Below are 24915 nucleotides of genomic sequence, written 5' to 3'. Positions count from 1 at the left end.
GTGCTGATATATTAAGTGCATTTGATATATATAATGTGTTTGATGCTCCTTATTCATTTTAATAATTTCCTCATTCTCTCTACTTACTCCTGTGGTTAGTTGTGTGTTTTACTCACACCTGTAAAATCAACAGGAAAACTGGGACTAAAGCTGTAACCAATTTTGATCAAAACACAACAGGTCCTAAATTAAAAGCTACTGGAAAACAGTCTAGGAAGCTTTACATCACCATAGTTTTAGAAGCTGTCACACAAAATAACAAGACTACAAAAAAGCACCCTGGCTGAGGACTAAAGCAGGTTTTGTTGGACTGTGGGTGGAGAACTCTGTGCTGTTTAAAGAAAATGCTTGGCAGTCCTAAGAAAGAACACTGGCTTACATTTTTGATTTCCAAATAATTTTCTACAAAACATTGATCATGAACAAAAGATCATAGGAAGCCATCATAAGATAATTTACATTTTTTTTTTACATTTTTTTTTTAAATTAAAGCCAGGTAAAGGCGAATTCTTTAGACACCCTTACAATGTCAGGTGAGGCCCCTCAACAATGCTTTGTCCTAGGCATCACAAAAGCTGTTGTCTTTTAAAAAGCCATGATAAGATTCTAAATGTTAATAACAGGTTAAGACTATTTTATAGACAATCTGACTATTTAAATAGATTTTCATGACAATTAATACATTTGCCTGTAGTCTGGAAAAAGCCTTTGGTTTTTTTTGCAGCTGTGCCTGCTAGAACAACAAATCCTGTTTTACATTGAAACGTGAGACAAGGTTAAACAAAAACATGACGTTTGCCTTTTAAAAAGCTTTATATAAGGTGTAAGGGGTTTAATACCTTCCAAAAAACATGTGCCAATCTTTTAATTTCAAAGATTTCTATAGCTCACTGATTGATTGGAAAACAATAAAAATATGCTGGATTAAAAATAAACTAACAGCAACTAAGATTATTTTTGACCATATTATTTACTATAGCTTGTGATTTCTTTCTTTTTCATATAAATAGAGTATATTTTTGCTTAAAAGAGCAACTGATTGCACCTTTTGTGATTTACATGTTCACACAGTCGAATTTGACAGCGCTTGTCTATGGGGGTGCTACTAGATTAATTAGAATGTGCGTCCTTTACACTTTGTATGATGCCAATCACTTTAAATTTCTTCCTTGAAACTGCAAACACAAGAACAACTCCTGTTTTACATAGGAAAAGAAGTGACCTGCAATGTCAGCCAATTAATAGGAAAATCTTGCTAAAGTAGACTTCATAGAAATAAGTACAAATTTTATTTTGGGAAATGTTTAGACATTTTACTAAAATGCAGTCAAAACAAGAATCTGTGATTTGTTAATTCTCTTTAAAAGTACAAAAGACCTCATCTGAAGTGAGATTGGGCCCAGAAATTTTTGGCTTTCTCTTATAATAGAGTAATAGAGTTTAAGGTTGCATTTCTTGATGTGTTAAGTGGCAACCAATTACTGAAGTAGTTTTCTCCTGCTATGGCAATCTCAGTCCCCTGATCTAAATCCCCTTCCAAAAACCCTGTGGGCTAAGTAAGAAGAGTGCACAGAAGATGACCTAGTACTCCTATTGTTATAGAAGAATAATAAGTGTTGTTTTATTATTCCTAATATTGTGTTGGTGTCCCTTCTGCCGCCAAAACAGCCCTGACCCATCGAGGCATGGACTCCACTAGACCCCTGAAGATGTGCTGTGGTATCTGGCACCAAGAAGCAGATCCTTTAACTCCTGTAAATTGCGAGGTGGGGCCTCCATGGATCGGATTTGCTTGTCCAGCACATCCCACAGATGCTCGATTGGATTGAGATCTGGGGAATTTGGAGGCCAAGTCAACACCTCAAACCCATGATGTAAAAAAACATCATTCATCAAACCAGGCCACTTTCTTTCATTGCTCCGTGGTCCAGTTTCGATGCTCATGTGCCCATTGTTGGCGCTTTCGGGATAACTTTGAGGATAAAATATCACTTGCTGCCTTATATATCCCACTAACAGGTGGAGATAATCAATGTTATTCACTTCACCTTTCAGTGACATAATGTCTGGGCGGTGAATAACACCAGTGGCAGTGGGTATATAGAAGGTGGGTGTAGTGTAGCCTAGGTTATAGGTAAAAAGAGTAATGAAGGGTTAATCAGAATGGTTTATTGCTGTTATCTGTTACCCCCCCCGCCCCCCCCTTATTTTTTTGTGTTACAATTACATTCAGCTGTCTACAGTAAATACTTTTTTTAATACACCAAATTATAATCGCCCGTTGGATCACCACTTGTTTGGGGCACCAGATATGATGATTTACATTCACATAGCATTTATGATGCTGCCTTCCTGGGCTGATGCATTTCTTAACCAACATGACTTGTGAATGCACCCTACAAAAGGTTAAGCCATGTGGCTGGGTAACTATAATTGAAAGTCACAACTTTACCTCATTAATATTATTAAAACAGGGAAGAACAATGCTAGTTTTACAGACCATTTGAAGGTTAGATGAGGCCCCTCAACTTTGTTTCGAAATAAAATTTGACTGTTTAAGTAGATTTGCATAGCAATACAAAGTTGCCTTTAGTCTGGTGGAAACATCACTTGTTTTTTTTGCAACTGTGCTTACAGGAACAACAAATCTTGTATTACATGAGAACAGACTTAAAGTGAAACAAGACCATGACGCATAAATAGCTAAAGAAATAGCTAAAAATATGCTGTCAAAATACTAACAGCAACTTCTTGTTCCTCAGCCTTTTGTCCCGTTTTTCGGTTACAGGGTCGGCATTTCCGGCTTCTTCCCTTTTTTTAGGGGTCGCCGGCGGGATTTGGCACAGTTTTTTTTTACGCCGGATGCCCTTCCTGACACAACCCTCCCTATTTATCCAGGCTTGGGACTGGCACTACAATGCACTGGTCAGTGCATCCCAGTGGCTAGGTAACTATGGGACAATTCAGTGTCTCCAATTAGCCTAGTGGCATGTTTTTGGACTGTGGGAGGAAACCCACGCAGACACGGGGAGAACATGCAAACTCCGCACAGAAAGGACCTGGACCACCCCACCCGGGGATCGAACCCAGGACCTTTTCGCTGTGAGGCGACAGTGCTACCCACTTAGCCACCGTGCCGCCTAAAATACTAACAGCAACTAAGCCTATTATTTGGCTATATGATTGACTATAGCTTATGGTTTCTTTCTTATCTTTATAAATAAAGAATATAATTGCTTAAAAGATCAACTGATTAAATTTTTTGTGGATTTGATCATGCTCATACTGAGAGCTACTACCAACATATACACAGCACTTGTATGAAAGTGAAAGTGCTATCGATTAGGATATGAGAGCTTTACCCTTTTTATGACGCAATCACCTCAAATTGTGTTTTACTTATTTATTGGAGCTAAGATCAGGACTCTGTGTAGGCCACTGACAAACCATGTTTTATAGACCTTGTTTTTATGCTAGAACAAGTAAACTGCCTTCCCTTAACTGTTGCCACATTTTTGGAAGCATATGATTTATTTTAAATAAATTATTTTATACATACAGTATATGACCAAAAGGATTTGGACACTTGATCATGAGCTTATTGGACATGGTATTAAATAGTATTGAAATAGAGTGCCCTCTATGTGATCGTTCTGGCTATAACACAGCCACTTCTCTGAGAAGGCTTCTCATAAGACTTTGAAGTGATGATGTTTTGTGGAAAACTGTGCCCATTTAGTCAAAAGAGAATTTGTATGGCTGGGCACTGATGTTGGTTAACAAAGTCGCAATTGATGTTTCAGTTTATTTCAAATCTGATCAGGTGGTCTGAGGTCAGGGCTTTGTATGCTTTTCTCATGTCGTAATAGACCTTGCCTTGTGCACAGGGACACAGTCATGTTGGAACAGGAATTGCTGCTAATAGACTGATTAAAGCGAAGTTGGAAACATATATTTTTCATTATATCATTGATTTATTACTCCTGTGATGTGGCTAAAACACACTAAGGTAGACTACACTGTGTATTGTAGCTTCCATTTATTCTATCATTTAGGAGGACCCTACTAATGAGACATCAGTAATGTATTTCAGTTTTCCAGAGGTTTGTGCTGTTATACACTACCCCAATGCCGACAGTTTAAGATGTTGGCACATTCAAAATTTTGGCAAAAAATTTGTCATTTGGCAGCCTGCAAACATTTTTGGTACTTTTTTGGTACTTGCAGCCAGCTAGAATTTTGTTTAATTTTTGCACTCCCTGTTTCTTGCAGATTGCTTCTTATTCTGGGATGTACTTTTTATTAAATTCAGTGCATGTGTGAGAGCTACCCATGGATTTTCACAAAACTTAAAGAGGTATTTTAAAGGTTTCAGCTTGTGTTTCTTGAGAGTGTTTGTGATGATATTTAGTAGAATCCCTCCACCCACCCAACATCCTCTAAGCCCACTGCAATGTGAAACTTGCTTGAAACAGGAACACCTGTGTTCTATAAGTCTTCTTTCATAGCAGAGCTGTAGTTTCCGCTTGCACCTCATTTTTTCATGTTACTCTTTCAGAGCTAACAACACCTTTACATGTGCTGTGGCTGATTCAGGGTTCTTCATCTAGCGCACACTATCAGGATTACTTCAAAACGAGTAAGTATAACAGAATTTATCAGGACTGATACTGATCAGGACACTATATTCCTGCCCCTTTTACCAATCAGCTCATGGGTACGACTGACTACTTTTTTTTTTACATATTTAACATATTTGATTTTCACACTGTATCTGAAATAGTGTGTAAAATAGCTGGATAGTGTTGTTTGAAAGCTTTAGTTATAAAAATATATATATTTTACCATACAAAAGCCTGGTTGAAGAGTTTGTTTTTATGAATTTTATACATACAGTATATGACCAAAAGGATTTGGACACTTGATCATGAGCTTATTGGATATGGTATTAAATAGTATTGAAATAGAGTGCCCTCTATGTGATCGTTCTGGCTATAACACAGCCACTTCTCTGAGAAGGCTTCTCATAAGACTTTGAAGTGATGATGTTTTGTGGAAAACTGTGCCCATTTAGTCAAAAGAGAATTTGTATGGCTGGGCACTGATGTTGGTTAACAAAGTCGCAATTGATGTTTCAGTTTATTTCAAATCTGATCAGGTGGTCTGAGGTCAGGGCTTTGTATGCTTTTCTCATGTCGTAATAGACCTTGCCTTGTGCACAGGGACACAGTCATGTTGGAACAGGAATTGCTGCTAATAGACTGATTAAAGCGAAGTTGGAAACATATATTTTTCATTATATCATTGATTTATTACTCCTGTGATGTGGCTAAAACACACTAAGGTAGACTACACTGTGTATTGTAGCTTCCATTTATTCTATCATTTAGGAGGACCCTACTAATGAGACATCAGTAATGTATTTCAGTTTTCCAGAGGTTTGTGCTGTTATACACTACCCCAATGCCGACAGTTTAAGATGTTGGCACATTCAAAATTTTGGCAAAAAATTTGTCATTTGGCAGCCTGCAAACATTTTTGGTACTTTTTTGGTACTTGCAGCCAGCTAGAATTTTGTTTAATTTTTGCACTCCCTGTTTCTTGCAGATTGCTTCTTATTCTGGGATGTACTTTTTATTAAATTCAGTGCATGTGTGAGAGCTACCCATGGATTTTCACAAAACTTAAAGAGGTATTTTAAAGGTTTCAGCTTGTGTTTCTTGAGAGTGTTTGTGATGATATTTAGTAGAATCCCTCCACCCACCCAACATCCTCTAAGCCCACTGCAATGTGAAACTTGCTTGAAACAGGAACACCTGTGTTCTATAAGTCTTCTTTCATAGCAGAGCTGTAGTTTCCGCTTGCACCTCATTTTTTCATGTTACTCTTTCAGAGCTAACAACACCTTTACATGTGCTGTGGCTGATTCAGGGTTCTTCATCTAGCGCACACTATCAGGATTACTTCAAAACGAGTAAGTATAACAGAATTTATCAGGACTGATACTGATCAGGACACTATATTCCTGCCCCTTTTACCAATCAGCTCCATGGGTACGACTGACTACTTTTTTTAACATATTTAACATATTTGATTTTCACACTGTATCTGAAATAGTGTGTAAAATAGCTGGATAGTGTTGTTTGAAAGCTTTAGTTATAAAAAAATATATATTTTACCATACAAAAGCCTGGTTGAAGAGTTTGTTTTTATGAATCAGTATTCTGTATATAAAACCAAATCAACAATAACGCTGGTATAATTCTATATCAGCATTTTTACCATGATGTTCCATTGCCATATTTTACACTACACTGTAAAACCCAATAAGTTCATTTAACTCAAAAATTTTTTTGAAACTGATTACATAAAAAAAATTAATTGGCATGAACTCAACTTTGTACGTTAAATAAACATTTTTTATTAAGTAGCTTTAACTACTCAATTTTAAGTCACCCTAACTCAGTTTTGTAAGTTGAAAAAACATCATTAATTAAGTAGCTTTAACTATGCAATTTTAAGTGACCCTAACTCAATTTTGTAAGTTAAAGAAACATCAAAAATTAGGTAGCTTTAACTATGCAATTTTTAGTGACCATAACTAAATTTTGTAAGTTAAAGAAACATCATTAATTAAGTAGCTTTAACTACGCATTTTGGGTTTACAGTACTCAATAAAATAAAGTATAAATAATCTAAACATTTTTATTACTCTTACTAAAAGTATTTAATTTCAGTAAAAAAAAACAATGTTGACAGTTTAAATGTAACTTAACTTTTATTAAGTTACCATAAAAACATTAACCAAACATCAACTGTAAAAAACGGTTTGGAAATACATTCTTCAGAAACAACAGCCTTGAGAAAATGGCCTGAGAAAACAGAATTATCAATTCTAGAAGTGGACAATATAAATAAAATCCTGTCACAGTATTATGATTATTAGCACTTTAAACACTAAGAACTGGTTTGCTTCTCCCTTACAAAGGCAACATATTGATGCTAAACAAACAAATTATATTGCCATATGCACAATGAATGACCACAGCAGACATGATGGTCTTTCCGATTAACATAATGACCACGTAGATAAAAAAAAAAAAACTGCAAAACAAGTAGTGCAAAGTGTTGGTCATACTGTGTACTGCATCTATACAGTGCAAAAACACCAATTTAACATATACATTTAACATTTACAGTTTAACATATACATTTTTTAAAGCACATGTAAGATTTTTTACTCTATTCATCGCTTTATAACAAGTGCACATGCAAATTAAGTGTTTACTTTTTAAACTTTTCATATATTAAGATTTCCTTCACTGCCAATGTCACTTTTACAACTTAAGTTTTTTTTTTATCACAGTAAATAATGTGTAACGACAAAGTGTCTATATAGCACAAATGACCATCACTCCACTTCAACAATGACACATTCAAAGTGCCAAAAGTGCAAATTAACAATGAGTAACTTTGTACATTTTCATACACTAAGATTTAATCCACCCTGAAAAGGTCATTTTTAAGACTCAACACTCTGGGCCTCAACTTCCCATCCTCCAGACCCATCAAGACTTTCTGAGTGAAGTCAAACGTGTTGGCCAACTCTTTTGGGTAACTTAGATGCAGAGCATATATAAGTGCAAAAAGCATGACAAATGCATCCGCCAATGTGTGGAATTCGATAATTTTGTTAGCCTCCAGCACAACCGCAATCCGCTCAGGGCAGAAGAACGTAGAATCTGTTGAACTGGCACTGATTGAGAGGATTCCAACTGGTATGTCATCGATGTCTGGTTCATCAGACTGTGTCACCTGAATACAAAAACAGAGAACTTATGTTTTACTTCAAATTACCAAATGCTGCTATAGAAAAATGCATAAGTTACATATCAAAACACATATTAACTCAAATTCTGGCACCTTGCAATAAACCCCATATTTTCAAGTTTATAATAAATATTTAATGCATTCATCAGTTAATACATTTTCTGTAACAGTGAAAATGTAATGTTTATGCCTAATTATAACCATGAATGTACCTTGAATTAATTTCTTAGCAAAGCACAAAACAAAACATACAGTTAAATGAACACCTCCCTAAACAGTTTCAATAATAACCTTCAATAATAATAACTGAAACATTGCAACTAAAACAAAAAAAGATAAATTTTACTCTACAGTTAGCAAAACAGCATGCTTACTTACATTCCATGTCTTCAGAAAGCTGGAGTCATCCTCATGCAGATAGGCTGGAAGAGCACGGAGGACAGCAGCACGTCTGACTTGAATGTCAACCTGTTCCTTTAGAGTGAGAAGATATTCTTTACCTGCTGTAAATGATACTCAGCACAACAACACAATGTTATGCGGTCTGTCTACCATGTCTTTATAAATCAGTTTCAACAAAAGATAATCCAAAATCCACTGTAGTATATTTATCAGGCATCAGGAAGTGCAACCAACCAACCTGGAGATCATATATCCTGAAGAGCTGATCCAGAACTTTCTACACTTTCCCTGTGCGACCTGCTTTTATCCTAAATAAACTCAGAAGACGGGGGGCATGTTGGTCCAACACAGCATAGAACTGGTTCTTCAGGTTGATGTTTGTAATTCTGTGAAACTCTGCACAGATCTGCACAAATACAAATGAATTTTTAAGAAAGAAGGTATGTGCATAGCAGATGTGGCCCTGCAGAAGAAAAATTACATACCATGAAACAAAACATTTTGAACCTTGACAGTCAGATTTGGTGGAAAACATTCAGATTCCTTACACTACCCAAACTGATATGATGTAAATCTGAGAACATTTGACCAAGTGATCACTGAAACAGTCACACAAAAAAATTAAATGGCACAGTCAGCCCTCGCTATCCACAGATATTGGTACCTGTAGGGATCCTGGAACCAGTCCCCGTGAACAGCTGACTGCTATTATCTGCTGTAATACATTTGCTTAAATAAGCTTAGTAAGGAAAATATTTTTACCTGGGACTCTATTTTAAGGGCAGGCCAGCGTTCCAGCACATCACCAACAGGTAGGTCTTCACTAATCACCTCTTTACGTCGCAGGGCAAAGGTGGTCTGCATTAACTTGGCAATCAGGACAAGATTTTTGTCACTCTTTTTAGCTTCCTCTAAAATTTGCAGTCTCAGTTGTTCAAGGCTTCTGGTATCTTCCCCTCTTGGGAAATTAGGGAGGAAATTTGCTTCTGCCCTCTTGGGTCTTTTGATGTTCGTGTGAGGAGCTTGTTTGTCTTGATTGTTTCTACTCCTCTTCCCAGAATTTACTGCTACCTCATAAAATCCAGCCCGACTCAACTTACTGCGATAGTTGCCCATTTTAAACTTGAGACTATTTTTCCAACCGTACCATCCTGTCCGAGATCCTGGCTCTTTTAGACAAGGATGCTTTATGACAAGAGCTTCTGCTACCATTGACACTTCCTTATCATTGGGGTATGCTTTGAAGCTATGCATTTTGCCTGCAAGGGTCTCAAGGATGTCATGCTTTTGTCCCCTAGATAACTTGACAGTCTTCCCTGTTCTCTCATATGTAACATTTCCCTCCTCAAGTATGAATTCTACCTCATAAGAAAATGTGGGCACTGGAAAAACCTGAGGCCATCCCTCAGCCCTGTCTGGAGTCATGGCATGGGACAATATTATTGTGTCATCTGTTGCTACTGAACTCGCATCACTCTCAGGTTGTACAACTTTTAGTACAGCCTTTTGTGGAAGTTCCTCAATGTCTACAAGGGAACATAGCTGGCCGTCAAAGTCTGGATCTTGGTATAAAAGGCTAAAGTCAAAGTCTACTTTAAACCTTTCTTTTATCATTCTTTTTAGCTTATCTACAGATTCTGGACGTGAAGATAACGTCATCTTCCTCACAACCTCTGTGGATATATGTAGATGAAATATGAAGTTTTGACTTGTCCTATTGTTAAGAAAAGAAAGAATGCATTAATGAGCTGATCATAATTTGCGGGAACATGTATTTTCTCCATACTGTTCAAGAGACTGAAAGGCTACATTCACATTACAAGCCTTACTGTTTAATTCCATTTTTTGACACACTCATGAATGTAAGTGACCTGTATCTGTAATGTGAACAAATCGGTAACCTGAAACAGCACATTGATTCGTTTATGCACGTCACCATAACAACCTTGACCTGATCGTGTACAGCTGATGGGCTGCTTGTTGTCCTTCTGAGCAAAATGCAATGGACGCATGTCCTACTAATGCATGAATTTAGCTCATCTACAGATTCTGGGCATGAAGATAGTCATTTCATATGGGGATAAAACACGTTTTGACTTGCCATTTCCTATTGTTAAAAAGGATTTATTGCCACGTCAGCACATTTACGGCTATATACGTGGCATGTCAAGTTTTTGTTTCATATAAAGTTAAAAACGTTTTTAGAGGGCGGGGTGTGGCTTTGTTATTGTAGAAGAGAGAATCTATTAATCCATCAATGAGCATTTGCTTAGGAGGGGAGCAAGCAATAAGCTACTATACTAAAAAAATAAGCTACTAACATTATAGCACTAATGTGCATTTTGCTTGTGAGGACAAAAAACATGAACTCATGAGCTATACATGATCAGGTCAAGAAGACAACCCACTTATGCACTTTTGTTGTTTTTGCAGCTACTACTGTACTGGCAGTGCTTCACAGCACTAAGTTCATGTGTACAGACAAAGTCACATGAAATCCAATTCTCATTCAAGTCACATGGGCACAAATCAGATACGTATCTGATCTCACAAAAGTGTGCCCTATCAGATTTGCATATCCACACAGCACTGAAATAAATGTAATATGTCACATTATGGCAGAAATGTCACTTCAGCCTGGTAATGTGAATGCAGCCCATAAGTCTACATTTGTGCAGTTTAATTATCCAAGTCTCTGATCAAAATAAATCTTTTCTGCGTTAACAGCAAATGTCCATCGATAGTGTATGCTGTGAGACTTACTGTGTCATTGAGTTCTGAAGGCTGATGCACAGAGAAGTTGTCTGATATCAGGTCAAAAGATCGTAAATGCTCACTGTACCAGCACTCGTAGTTTCTGCAAAGAAAGAAAACAGAGTTGTTCACAAGCAGTATTTGATCAATCCTGCTGAATTTTGGAAGTCCTCCAGCCTGCCCTGCAGAAACAAACATTCCATTTGCATATTCTGTGCCATTTATAGAGACTTTTGATGTACTGTATATGTTTTGGCTATCTGTCTTGGTCTCTATGAAGTCTTTTGCCACCTGAGGCAGAGAAGAAACTTGGACAGAGGTGACACTTGAGCTTTGAGTATGGGGTCTGAAATATAATGGTGCATTGAGGTGATACGCCATCATGTACTGATACCTGGTTGCAAGAGTTTTCAAGACGTTCTTAAAATTGTGTGTGTCATGTATCACCCTTTTAAAAAACCTGTTTTCCCTCGAACCTCATGGTCCATAGGTGAACCAGAGGACCAAAACACTTTTCTGGTTAGTTCTGGGTAGTGTTCAACATAATGATGCTTGGGTCGGAGCTTAAACTCTGGGAACACTGCTTTAAGTCCCTGTCTGTGGTCAGATATTTTAGTCTGCATGTACTGAATGGATTCCTCTGTGAAAGACGTAGACATCACTAGCTGCACAATTTCTTTAAGGTCCATCAATACACCCCATGCTTCATCTCCTTCAGGAACTTTACTTCCTACCATAAGTGGTAATAACCTCAGCAAAGTACAATTTTCATGTCCATTCCCACCAATGCTAAATTTGGCTGCAAAATTCTTCGGGATTTGTTGTGGTTTATCAAGCTTGTCAGAGTGCTGATATGGAAATGTGCGAATTTTTGTGTTTACATAGTCAAGAGTGAAATACTTTCGTCGAATCATTTCATGAATGCACAAGGCCAACTCAACAGGCACAATACCTTCAAACAGATCATGCAGTATGTCAGGCGGGAACCCAGTAATGGGGTGAAAATGCTGCAATGCCTTGCTGAGAGCACACTCACCTCGAACACCAAAATGGGTTATATTTTCTCCTTGTTCAACATTTTGCACATGAAGATCATGGCAGGCCTTTCTTCTCATACTAAACTCTCCTTCAGAAACTTCAGTGGCCTGTATTTGGTCTGAAGTACAGCAACAGAATCTGCAAACATAGTGTCCTCTGAAAGACTGCACAAAGCCTGCAAGACCATGAGCAGCCAGATTGTCAGCTGCCACACACAAAACAGTGCCCCTGACACACTGACCAAGAGTTTCAATGAAAATGCCATCCTGCTCAAGAGTGTGCAAGTCTTTTAATAAAGGTGACAGAATATTTTCATAACCACACTTCTGCACATCAGATACTTTGCATAGCAGAGCTAGCTGTATGACATGTAGGCTGGATCTATACTCACTGGGTATATTGGCAAGCAACCAATAGACTGCACAAAGCTTGTAGATCTTTCTAGCTGTGCCTAAAGGATTTGCTAGTTCTAAGTCATCCACATACAAAAGCAGTGATAATTTCAGCTCTCCTACTGCAGACAATAACTGATTTTCTTTGAAATATGTCCCATCTTCATGAGACAAGTACATTCCAGGTGGTGATGGCTTCCTTTCTTGAATTTTATCAAGAAGATCTGTATTTTTAAACATTGTTTGAAGCATCTGTAGTATTGGAACATACACTGCTGTGTGGCCACTGGAATCTACAGTACATTGCTCTGGCATTACCAGAGGGTAGTTACGTCTCACAAATGTTTTCCTTCGCTTAGCAGTGGACAGCTCTGCACCTTCCTCAGTAGCACTGACAAAGACATTACTCTTCATGATAGCTTCCACTAATTCATTAAGAAGAACGTCACTGAAAGACTGATCATGCTCTCGCAAAACCATGATGACAGAGTCTCTCACAAGAGGTTTGGACAGTGAGAATATCTGTACCAAATTGTCAACTATGTCCTGTATAGCTGTTGCTGATACATGAAGAACACTGTGCATTTTCAAGAACAAAGAAGCCAAGTTGTTTCTTAGTTGAGCTTGCAATTCACCAATGTCATTTCTGGATTCAAGAGGATTACGGTCAGGAGTATCCAGCTCACATGAATTCTGAGAGGAAACAGATTTATCAGATTCAATCTGACTATGAATTGGGGTGCTGTCAGATTCTGTCAAGACAATTTCATTCTTAAAATCCAAGACATCACTTTCTGGATGATTCCTACTTTTGTGTGTATTGAAGGAGGAATACACATTAGTACGATAGTAACAATTTTTAAATGGACAATCCACCATCTCGTGTTGTTTTAAATGTGTCCTTAAATGACTGAGTAAAGTTTTATCATTAAATGGCTGCTTGAATCCACACAAAGGACAGATAAATGATATACATCCCATCTGATTTCCACTATGCACAACTGTTTGAGTATGTACCCGTGTTAGGTGAATTTTCAAAGCATTTACTGACTGAAATGTGCAGACACAGTCATCATAGAGACATGGCAATGGACTGACCAAGGAAACATTACCATGATGCAAACGATAGTGTTCAAGCACCTGTGCCCTTTTATTAAAAAGAGCGGCACAAAGTTTGCACTTCCAAGCCATTGATTTGTGTGTGTTGTGATGTGCATTCAGTATTGATTCAGATTTTAGTAAAGAAAAAAATAGATTAAATTAATTGTTTATGAACATACCAGACTGAAAATTCCATACATCAGCATGATGCACCAGTTTTAGCCTGAAGAGAGAAAGATGGAAAAGTTAGTTAGGCTGCAATAATTCCAAAAACATCAGAAAAAATATATGTGAACCACTTGACCTTGTATTACAAATTGACTTGACTTCGCCAAACTATTTAAAACAGACTAATGATTTCACTTCTACACATAATGAAAATCGCAGCGACACGTAAAAAAACACAAAGCCACGGCTACTTTGTCAGGTTTAGAGCAAAATAACGTGAGAAAAGCTTTGTTTTCCATTAACACTCAACGTTATACTGTGGAAGGTTGTCAAGCATACGTATGGGACACTGAACTATGACAGTGATGTTTTTCACAAAAAATACAAGCCTACATTAAACCACCATCTCATGCCCACTCACGCCGATTACACCTGCGAGACAGCCCGCCATTTTAGGGTCATTACAATTCAATTAGCTAACGGATTAAGTTAACGGTACCAGAAAACTTTTGAATGTGCAAAGCTGATGCCACAAGACAACCTGATTAAGTTAATAAAATAAAATCGCTAAATATAAATAATAGAGAAAATACACGAGTAAACAAACAGATAACTTACCAAATTAGCGCGCCCAAAAAGAACACCAAGATCACTGCGGTCAGCACTTGGAGGAAGTTTTCAGCTTCAGAAATTTGCTGCATGCCACTGCGCGTTTCACCTCCAACGTCTTCACAAGCAATCCCACGGCGAATTTCAGAGAAAAAACATCTCACTTTGCATAACTTGAAAATATAACCAAGTTGTTCACACTTTTCTCCACTTAATCTAATCAGAAACGAGCAGAAAACATGGAGGATGCGTCCACAAGTTTGGTGAAGAAGGAGCGCGTACGGACGTCACTGACGTCACTGCGTCGGAAATACTGTTAAATTGTTTAAGTGCAATGACAAAAATAAATTAAAGCAGTCGAGTACTGTAAACTTAAAATGTCAAATTAGTACAGACTACACAGAAAATTTGAGGCAAATTAACGCTTTTATTTTTTTTGAGTTATTACAACACAATTAATTTATCCAACTTTTACTGTTCGGGTTTACAGTGTAGGTATGATGTTTTATGTTGGTATATATGGCCTTTTTTCTACAAAGTTTTGTCTAATCTATCCACAAAACACTGTTTCTGTATATCGTCCTCCAAGTGTTAACTTATGTTAGTCCTATGTTAGTCAAATACCTCACACATCATTTAAGATACAATATGTTGTTTGAAAGCCAGGTGGCTCAATAGAACTTATTTTATATCCACAAACCCGATTGAATTGCATGGTGAGGTGCTTTAGTAATCAGTATATTAGTATATGCTTAGTATAAGACACTAAACCTTACAAGAATTTAAATACAAGTATCAAAAAAGTAGAATTATAATGACATCTTTTACATTTTTGTACAAACAACATCACATGTTTTTGACTATTGCTTTGCAAAGCAATGTTTTGCAGGCATGCAGCTGCAAAGTCAAACTACTTCTTTTCCTTTTTGTGGTCTATCCTGGTGGTATGCATGCATAGGGCAAGAAAAAAACCTCTACCGCACAGCTTCCTTTGAAGGTTTGCAGAACCTTTTGGATCACACATGCATGAAAACAGAACTTGTCATACATATGTTCATATACAGTAGGGAGTGGAGTGTTTCTGCTACTTAATAACGTTACAGTGCATATATCTACTTCACATTTACATTTGAGGTTTAATTTTTTATTAATAAAAAAAAAACTACATTAGTCAGTATACAGTCAAGTCGGAAAGTCTGCACACCCCTTCACCTTCTCTACGTTTTATTACATTACAGACTCATTCTATAATAGAATAGTTTAGATGGTTGTCAGCTCTGCAGTGACACTGACATGGTGGTGGTGTGTTAGTGTGTGTTGTGCTGGTATGAGTGGATCAGACACAGCAGCGCTGCTGGAGTTTTTAAATACCTTGTCCACTCACTGTCCACTCTATTAGACACTCCTACCTAGTTGGTCCACCTTGTAGATGTAAAGTCAGAGACGATCTCTCATCTATTTCTGCTGTTTGAGTTGGTCATCTTCCAGACCTTCATCAGCGGTCATAGGACGCTGCCCATGGGGCGCTGTTGGCTGGATATTTTTGGTTGGTGGACTATTCTCAGTCCAGCAGTGACAGTGAGGTGTTTAAAAACTCCATTAGCGCTGTTGTGACTGATCCACTCATACCAGCACAACACACACTAACACACCAGCACCATGTCAGTGTCACTGCAGTGCTGAGAATGATCCACAAATTCGAGGCCATCAGAGAAGAATTTGTCACCTTGATACACAAATGTAACTTGGCAAAAGAAATAGAACAGAATGTAAAAAAACTCCCAACCAATTCTGTGAATGCAGAGGGGGTATGTGTCAAATCACGGATGAGTATTTTCATTAACATGAAGCCTAGCACCGTCGCTGGATGTTCTAGGTTTACATTCAACTATTAAGGTAGATTACACTGTGTATTGTAGCTTCCATTTATTTTATCATTTAGGAGGGCCCTACTAATGAGACATCAGTAATGTATTTCAGTTTTCCAGAGGTTTATGCTGTTATACACTATCCCAATGCCAACAGTTTAATAAGATGTTGGCACGTTCAAAACTTGAGACACCCCACAAAGCCCATGGGGCACAAATTCGAGGCCATCAGAGAAGAACTTGTCACCTTGATACCCAAATGTAACTTGGCAAAAGAAATAAAACAAAATTTAAAATAGTATATTAGAATATTATCATATTAATAACGTATATTAATATCCCCAGATTTCTTTTTAAATGTACATAAGTTATTAATAGGTACCAATAGACCAGGTTGTATTACTAAAAATAAGAGTGATGTTAAAGTACAATGCCTCTGGCCTCTGTCTTGTCACTTCTGCATGCTGCAGAAAGGTTGATTTCCTGTTGCTGTTGGCAACACAAAAGCATCAAAGCAGAAGGACACATCATTTCACGTCACCCATCACCACCTCCGCTCTCGACATTACTAACCATCTTCCGCGCACCCTCCAATGTGTGAAATTAAGAACCTGCTCAGTTGCATTTTAACCAATGTAACTCATGCTTGATTCTTACCTCTTGGAAACAAGAGTAATAATAGTTACATTAAAATACCACATGCCGTCTGGAAGCTCTGATATGTCATCACCATGCAGGGACCTAAACCATGGACAATGAAACATAAATGAACTTACACTGATCAGCCATAACATACACATTAACAGCCACTTACCATATAGAAGCACTTTGTAGTTCTACAATTATTAACTGTAGTCCAGCTATTTCTCTACATACCTTTTTAGCCTGCTTTCACCCTGTTCTTCAATGGTCAGGACCACCACAGAGTAGGTATTATTTGGGTGGTGGGTCATTCTCAGCACTGCAGTGACACTGACATGGTGGTGGTGTGTTAGTGTGTGTTGTGCTGGTATGAGTGGATCAAACACAGCAGTGCTGCTGGAGTTTTCAAATACCATGTCCACTCACTATCCACTCTATTAGACACTCCTACCTGGTTGGTCCACCTTGTAGATGTAAAGTCAGAGATGATCGCTCATCTGTTGCTGCTGTTTGAATCGGTCATCTTCTAGACCTTCATCAGTGGTCAGAGGATTTTTGGTTGGTGGACTATTCTCAGTCCAGCAGTGACAGTGAGGTGTTTAAAAACTCCATTAGCGCTGCTGTGTCTGATCCAATCATACCAGCACAACACACACTAACACACCACCACCATGTTAGTGTCAATGCAGTACTGAGAATGATCCACCACCCAAATAATTCCAACTCTGTTGTGGTCCTGTGGGGGTCCAGCATGAAAGGGGGCTAACAAAGCATGCAGTCAAGCCAAGTGGAGCTATTTAAAATTGCCCTAAGTGTGAGTGTGTATGCCCTGTGATGGACTGTGACCTGATCGGGGTGTTTTTTGCCTTTTGGCTACTGAATCTGACCCAGCACGACCCTGACCATAACAAGTTGTGGTAAAACGGACAAGACATGAACAAATGCATGAATTAATAAATAAGTGAAAAGCTTTCAAATCTGTTGCAAAAGCTCCTTTTATGTTCAGGCATGACGGTGATCCTGTGCACAGTAAGATCCATAATACATGGTTTGACGGGTTAGGTGTGAAAAAACTCAAGTGGCCCGCCCAAAGCCCTGATCTTAACTGAACTTATCACCTTTATGATTTAGACTCTTGCAACATCAGTGCCTGACCTCACATATGCTCAAATTCCCACTGACACAAAAATGGACTAACTGATATTCCTGTCTTGTGTTTCTGTTCAGACATCATGAAGACCCAGATGTTTGTATTTCTGAGTGGACTCTGTACGCTCACATTCACTCCTGTCCGGCTAGAAGCTGCAAACACCACTGGTCACCAAAACACTACTGAAGTCCTAACAACCAGTGCAACTAAAACAACTGTGCAAAGCATAACTACAACATCCATTGCCATTAGTAGTTTGACCACAAATCATAGGTCCACTGTTAAACCTGAATCCCCAGACCACACTAAAAACAGTGCAAATACCGAAAGCCCTACAACAGCCTCCCCAAATACTGCTGTGTGGCGGGTCCTGGTGTTCTTTATAGTCGTAGTCTTGTTATTGTTAGCCTTCTTTGTGTATAAATGGTTCTCTTGGCACCCTGAACAACGCTCCTTTAACGTACTACAAAGAAGCATAGCCCAAAGTTTTCGGACAGCCCGAGCCACAGCCATCCTGGAACGTCTGCGTCCATCTCGAAAGCAAAAGGAGGATGAGAATGAGATGGAAAGAGGAATGACACATGACGATGAACAGGACAGGCTGGAAACGGGTAAAGACGACAAGGAGGACGATTCTTCAAATGACTTCACCAGCATGGAGGGCACCGTAATGATGGGGCAAGTGAAAAAGGAGGAACCGCCGACGGATGACAGTAGCACATCATCTGAGGAGGAAGATGATGAAATTAAACCCGCTGAGCCAGAGGAGGAAAAGCCTGAAGACTAAAACATTACAATGCTGTGGAAATGAAATTGTGGGCAGGGTCATGAGAGGGGAAAAAGTGGCCTCGTTTAAAAAGTGTTTGTAAATTTAGCTGGTGTTTAAATAATAATAATAAATGTATGTCTTTAATTGGAAAAACTGCAGTTTTATAAATAAAAGCTATTCTTTGTTATGTGTACTAGAATTATATTGCTTTGTTGTTAGCATAGCTAAAATTTAACATGATAAAATGACCTTCATCCAAATTCTTCATGACAGCAAACATCCTATAAAGCAGGGATGTCCAAACTGCGTCCCGCTATTAAGCAGGTTTAAAAAACAGCTTGGGTTGCTCAGGTGGCGCAGCGGTAAAAACACATGAACCAGCCACATGAACAACGATTGGCCTTTTGTTCAGATGGGCGGGACTAAGCCGGATGGGGTCTCTTTCATGACAATTGCAATTACAACCTCTGCTGGCTGATTGATGGCACCTGCACAGAGATGAGAAAAGAGTTCTGTCAGGGTGTGTCTGTACACAATGCTGAGCTGCACTGCACTCATCGAAGTGTAGGTGATAAGATGCATACGGCATGCTCCTCACGTGTCGGAGGGTGCGTGGGTTAGCTTCGTTCTCCTCAATCAGTGCAGGGATCAGCATTGATGGAGAGGAAGCATGACGCAAAAATAGGAAATTGGACGCACTAAAAAAAAAGAGAGAAATGGGAGAAAATGCATAAAGAAAATATATATATAAAAAAACTGAACTGTTTGAACTCTGTGTCGCTTTCGCATAAACAAATCTGAAACTCTCCCCATCATCTTTTCCCCAACTCAAAACATTAACGTTACACCTACATTAATGTTCCTGAGTTTTCGGATAACCATGGCGGCTTCAAAGAAACGAAACTTAGACCGAGAATGCAGAAGATTTCAGGCGTGCTGGTGAGTTCAGAGGGAAGTGTGTATGTTTAATTTAAAAAAGCATAATAATCTTCCCATTAGGATTATAAACGGGTGAGTGAAATCTTAGTTTACACAACAAAAATAGATAATAAAGATAGTCACTCAAATAAAAATGAAGTGTAATTGTTAGTAATCAAGAAGATTTATTATATTTTATTGGTTTTATTACAAAAGATTCTGTGGCCCTAGTCTGTTTGCATATTTTTTACTCTATCTGACCCCTATCAAGAAAAGTTTCCAGTAAGACCAAAAAATGATTAATTAATAAATATACTTGTAAACTACAATTACAACATAAAGAATGACTAAAAAGTGACAAAAGTGGTTTTCTTTTCATTTTACCCCACTGTTGCAACATTACTGTAACATTAATGTAACATTATGCTTGTGGTAAATTACATTATCCCACTAACCAGTTTTCAAATCCCCAGTGGTGCTATTGGCCAATGCATTGCATTGCACCCAGTAATCCTGGAAAAAATCTGACCCACATGTAGTTTGTTCTTCCCTACTGTTAAAGTTTGAGAAACCTTTGGAGACCCTCTTTACTTCGACATGAATAACTCCAGATCAATATGATCAGATATACAGTATATGGGGTTTTGTGATAAAAGTGACGGTTTGCACCTCAGGAATTAAAGGTAGGAGATGTAAATGTACACTTTCTACTCACCTTCATTTTTTTTTGGAGTTTTTGGCATTATCATCATTATTTGAACATAACCATTTTCTATGGCATTTTCTCCCCCTTTTTTCACTTTTAGTGCGTCCAATTGCCCGATTGTGTCATGCTTTCTGGCCAATCGTTGTTCATGTGGCTGCTCAGCCTTAGACGGTAGGCAGAGCTGAGATTCGATACGATGTATTCGAGATCCCAGCTCTGGTTCCAGCGTGTGTTTTTACTGCTGTGCCACCTGAGCGGCCCTTGAACATGAACATTTAAAGGTAAGAAAACACAATAATATGGATGCATGCTTTTGGAATTAGACATATAGGCATCAATCAGTTATACACAAGCCATACATTGTCTAAAAACAACAGCAAACTTGTATAAATTCAAAAAATCTAATGTAATGTACTCTATCATGATATGGTCCTCTTTAAATCAATCAATCAGTAGCCAATTAATAATAAGCAAAAAGTTACATTTAACACATTTTAAACAATATGTATTTTTACAAGATAAGATTCCTTTATTGATCCCCATGGAGGAAATTCAAGAAGTTTTATAATCTATAGATACAATTACCAGTGATGCCTGTGGTATTATCTGTTTAACAAAAATGCAAGCTGAATGCAAGTTGAAGTTTTTTTTTATAAGAATCAGGGCTAGATGTGCATTAATATGGCTAATACGTATTTGTGGGGGTAATTATATTTTGTTCCTAATTAAAAATGATTTGATGATCGGATGCGAACATTACTAGATACAGGATTCATTGTCATTAAAAAAAGTTAGAGGTTAGGTTTTTTTTTTAGCCCTTAAGTACAGCTATGATTACTGTTGCCACATATGCATGACATCTGCTTTGTAAAATGAGGTACAATTGACAAAACCATGTTGTTTCATTGAATAGTTCCAAAACAGTCTTGTATTGATACACTCACCAATCACTTTATTAGGCACACCTATTTGATACATTTGGAAGTATACAGTTACTGACTGTAGCCAATCTGTTGCTCTGTACATTTTGTCACCCTAGTTTATTTGTGGGTATATAATTACTGACTGTAGCCAATCTGTTGCTCTTTACACTTTGTCACCCCAGTACCCCATTCATCAAACAAATAGGACCCCCATAGATCTCCACTGACCAGATGATGTTTTATAGACCATTCTCAGAAGTTTTTTTTTTTAGCTTGAGCAACACTTACACATGCTCATTCTGTAAAAATTCACACATAAATCTGTCAGTAAAGTTAAAACACAGTATGTGGCATTAACACATCTGAACACTCATTTTTACCATTCAAAAAAACAAAGAAAGAGAAGAAGAGGGACCTGTCCAGACTTGCCCTGACCTACCCGAACCTGTAGGTTACTTTCGTCAGCTGTTGGGAGATAGAGCCAAACTTATATTGGTAAGAAAAGAAATAGTTTAAGTATATTTGCTGCTGACTCTGACCCTATTTTAAAATCAACCATTTTACTAATTTTTGGGTTGAATTGATGTGAGTTTCGTAAAGCATCGTTACAGCTACATTACAGAAATTTCTATGCATTTCCTATCTAAATGTTTCCGAGCTAATCTTATCCATGACAGTCTGTGAGAAGCCTCGTAAAGTTAGTTAGATGGTTGTTGATAGTGGCACCATTATGGTTAGCTACAGAACGTTTGCCGTGTTATAACTAGGAAAAAAATAATTGGAGTTCTTCATTATTCAGTCCAGTTTGTGATAAAATCTGCAGTGAGTTCTTGACATTTTCTTTGGTGCAAACACGCCAGGTTTCCATCAAATCTAGCAGAAGCAGCATTGTTGGCACAGCAGATTAACAGGTTTCCTGAGTTTTTACCTAAGTTTTTACCTAAGTGATCGGACAAGAGAGGCAGAACGACAGCAACCCAACATCCCTGATCACCACAAGTTTCTATGACCTAGAACCCCCAAGCTCTGCACCTTTGTCTATAGTCAGGGTGGGCAGCTCTGGTCCCAGGGCTCAGAGATCAGGTGCAGCCAGAAGCCAACACATTTATTTACTCAGGCTTTTAATTAGTCTTTCGAAACTAGGGGTGTGTGGCTCCGGTCCTGGGGGTCTGGACAGTATGGTGCTCTCACGTTTGTCAGATTTGATGGCAAACGTGAGAGCACCATACTGTCCAGACCCCAAGGACCGGAGCCACACACCCCTAGTTTGGAAAGACTAATTAAAGGCCTGAGTAAATAAATATGTTTTCAATCTGGACTTGAACATTGAGACTGTGTCTGAATCCCGAACAGAGGCAGGAAGATTATTCCAAAGTTGTGGAGCTTGTAAAGTTTGTTAAACAGTTGTAGCAACGCAATTAGTGCCTAATTTTTCATTTGAATATGGCGCTTGTACCTCTGTTTTTTTGCACAGACATTACAAATGTTTTCTCTATTTACTTTAAGGAAAGAGTGCACCCTGTTTGAAAGATCCCGTCAGTGGTCATTGCTTGTGGTAAGTTCTGTTAACATTGTAAGGGAATTTATGAATATTTATGAAAATGTTTATTGTGTAAACTAAATGTAAATTTAAAGCTTTTGTAGTCTACTCTGTAAGTCAAAGGTAATTTCTCTTCTCTATTCCATGTCCTTTTAGTTATCCCTGCATGTGGAAATGTAAAGACTGTGACGGTTCATGTTCAAGAAGGTGACCAGCATTATGCGTGGGGTCATGCTTACCCCTGTACATCTGAGAATTGTTTATGCACGTGCAAGACATGGAAAGCTCTACTGACCCATCTACACAAAGCCAATACCGCTCAGCGATTGACACAGAAGGATATTTTTTGTGACCGCAATCAACTTCTTAGTGAAAGACTATTTTCGACACATTGGGCAACATGTGAAACTCATGAACGTGTGACTTGTATGTTTGCTTGTTGCTTATGCAAAACAAACCTTTATGGAGATTTCAATACCCACACATGGACAAAACATACTCCCCATACAGTTATGGATTTATTGCCTGGAGTTGATAATGGACTTGTTGATAATCTTGCTGATGATCTCACTGTAGAATTTTTGTGACTGATGAACTATTTTACTGCTAACTTTTGATACATGCCATAAATTGGCAATGCACAATATACAGTTTGGGAGTAACTCTGTACTTGCAAATATGCTTAAACAATAAACTGAGGGGAACCAATACCACAAATTACAGGACAAATAATTTACTGCTTCTCTTGTTTTTAAATTGCAAGTACTAAATCATTAATACATTTTTAGTGGGTTTCAGTTTAGGAAATTGGCTAAGCATTTTTAGATACATACCAGTCTTGAGTCATTTTGGCATCACATAAAGAGCAGTTTTAGAGAATTGGGTAATTGTGAACTGGTTGATGGCCAGCTCATTTTTTATGATTTTTGTAAATGATATTTGTATTACACTTTATACATTTTATGATACTTGTATTAGTTTTTATATATCCCTTGTATATCTTATTTTATTCTTTAGTTTTGCCATTATTATTAGCATACTCATCATCTGAAGAGGCAGACACACACACACACACACACACACACACACACACACACACACACACACAAAATCTATTTGCGTGCTTAGAGCCTCCTGGTGGCAGGATGTGTGACAGCAAGATATGCTTAGGTTTCATGTCTTGTAAATAGTTATTTACATTTTACATTATTTTTTCTCATTACCGTGATGTATAGCCCAAATTATATACAATGTAAAATAATCTTCTATAATTTATGCATGGATTTTTTAATGGCCTACTCCTTATTGTAAAAAAGAAACAAGGAAGGTGGGGTGTAATAAATACCTAAAAATCGGTCACATTTCATGTCTCAATTCATTGGAAATGTGCCAGATGTGGTTGAGGTAGGACATCTAAGCAAGACAGTCAAGTTCTTTCACAACAAACCTGGCATGTCATTTTTTTATGGACCTCACTTTATTATCTGGGGTCAGTGTCACCCTAAAAAGGAACAATGCCCTGTCCACAAAACTGGAAAGACGTTGTTCTTTTCGAATGTCATTGATGTCAGGAAATTGCCTTAAAAAAGTACAAAGGGGTATGCCTTTTTGGTGTGAAAATGCTGACCTGCTCTGATCTTCTTTATATTCTTACCATAGGTTACTGATACTAAAATAAAGAAAGGAGCAGAGTTTAGTTTTTAGAGACAAAGGCCTCATTTGTAAAGTAAATAAATATTCAGATTATTGAGACATTTTGTGGTGTCTAGATCTCCACTCTCCAACATGGTAGGATGACAAAACTTTCCTCAACTGTCATCTTCATCTCTGTAACTCATAGTGTTAATATGAAAATCAGAGGGGGTCAAAAATATTCTCTGTGTTTATTAGGGCAAAATTATTGACCTTTTCTGATATTAATTATATCTGCTTGAATGACTGAGATCGAGATGTAGACAGTGCTGCCCTTTTTATGCTTCTATCATGTTCCAAAGCTAAGATCAGATTTTTTATTTAACAAAGCCCAAATGGTATAAAATAAAAGATCTCAGTGATCAAACATGACAGGACAAACAAACTCTGCTACTGTCTTTATTTTAGTATCA

The 24915-nt window shown here is 37.8% G+C and overlaps 2 protein-coding genes across 2 annotated transcripts in view; one reads left to right on the top strand and one right to left on the bottom strand.

The window, feature by feature from the left end:
* Positions 1-18910, top strand: part of LOC134327120 (uncharacterized) — a 28455-nt gene extending 9545 nt beyond the window's left edge. Inside the window, exons 3-5 of the mRNA XM_063009195.1 lie at positions 4559-4639; positions 5894-5974; positions 18032-18910. Of these exons, the coding sequence (XP_062865265.1) occupies positions 4559-4639; positions 5894-5974; positions 18032-18741 (872 nt within the window). The 3' untranslated portion in view covers positions 18742-18910. The remainder of the gene's footprint in view (positions 1-4558; positions 4640-5893; positions 5975-18031) is intronic.
* On the bottom strand, positions 6760-13785 carry LOC134326686 (uncharacterized). Its single transcript, XM_063008870.1, has 6 exons — positions 13697-13785; positions 10996-11089; positions 8995-9946; positions 8471-8638; positions 8209-8304; positions 6760-7815 (listed from the first exon to the last, which is right to left on the bottom strand). The coding sequence occupies exons 2-4, from the start codon at positions 11001-11003 to the stop codon at positions 8510-8512; spliced, it is 1089 nt and encodes a 362-aa protein (XP_062864940.1). The 5' UTR covers positions 11004-11089; positions 13697-13785; the 3' UTR covers positions 6760-7815; positions 8209-8304; positions 8471-8509.
* Positions 18911-24915: the final 6005 nt, after the last annotated feature.

The sequence above is a fragment of the Trichomycterus rosablanca genome, chromosome 14 (assembly GCF_030014385.1).
Source record: "Trichomycterus rosablanca isolate fTriRos1 chromosome 14, fTriRos1.hap1, whole genome shotgun sequence".
NCBI lineage: Eukaryota > Metazoa > Chordata > Actinopteri > Siluriformes > Trichomycteridae > Trichomycterus > Trichomycterus rosablanca.
The sequence above is the reverse complement of the archived record's forward strand: the minus strand, read 5'-3'. Positions and strand labels throughout refer to the sequence as shown.

Coding starts and splice junctions, on each gene's coding strand:
- LOC134326686 (XM_063008870.1), bottom strand. Junction 8,639..8,994: donor CCCTTAAAATAGAGTCCCAG/GTAAAAATATTT, acceptor GTATTTGTGCAG/ATCTGTGCAGAGTTTCACAG.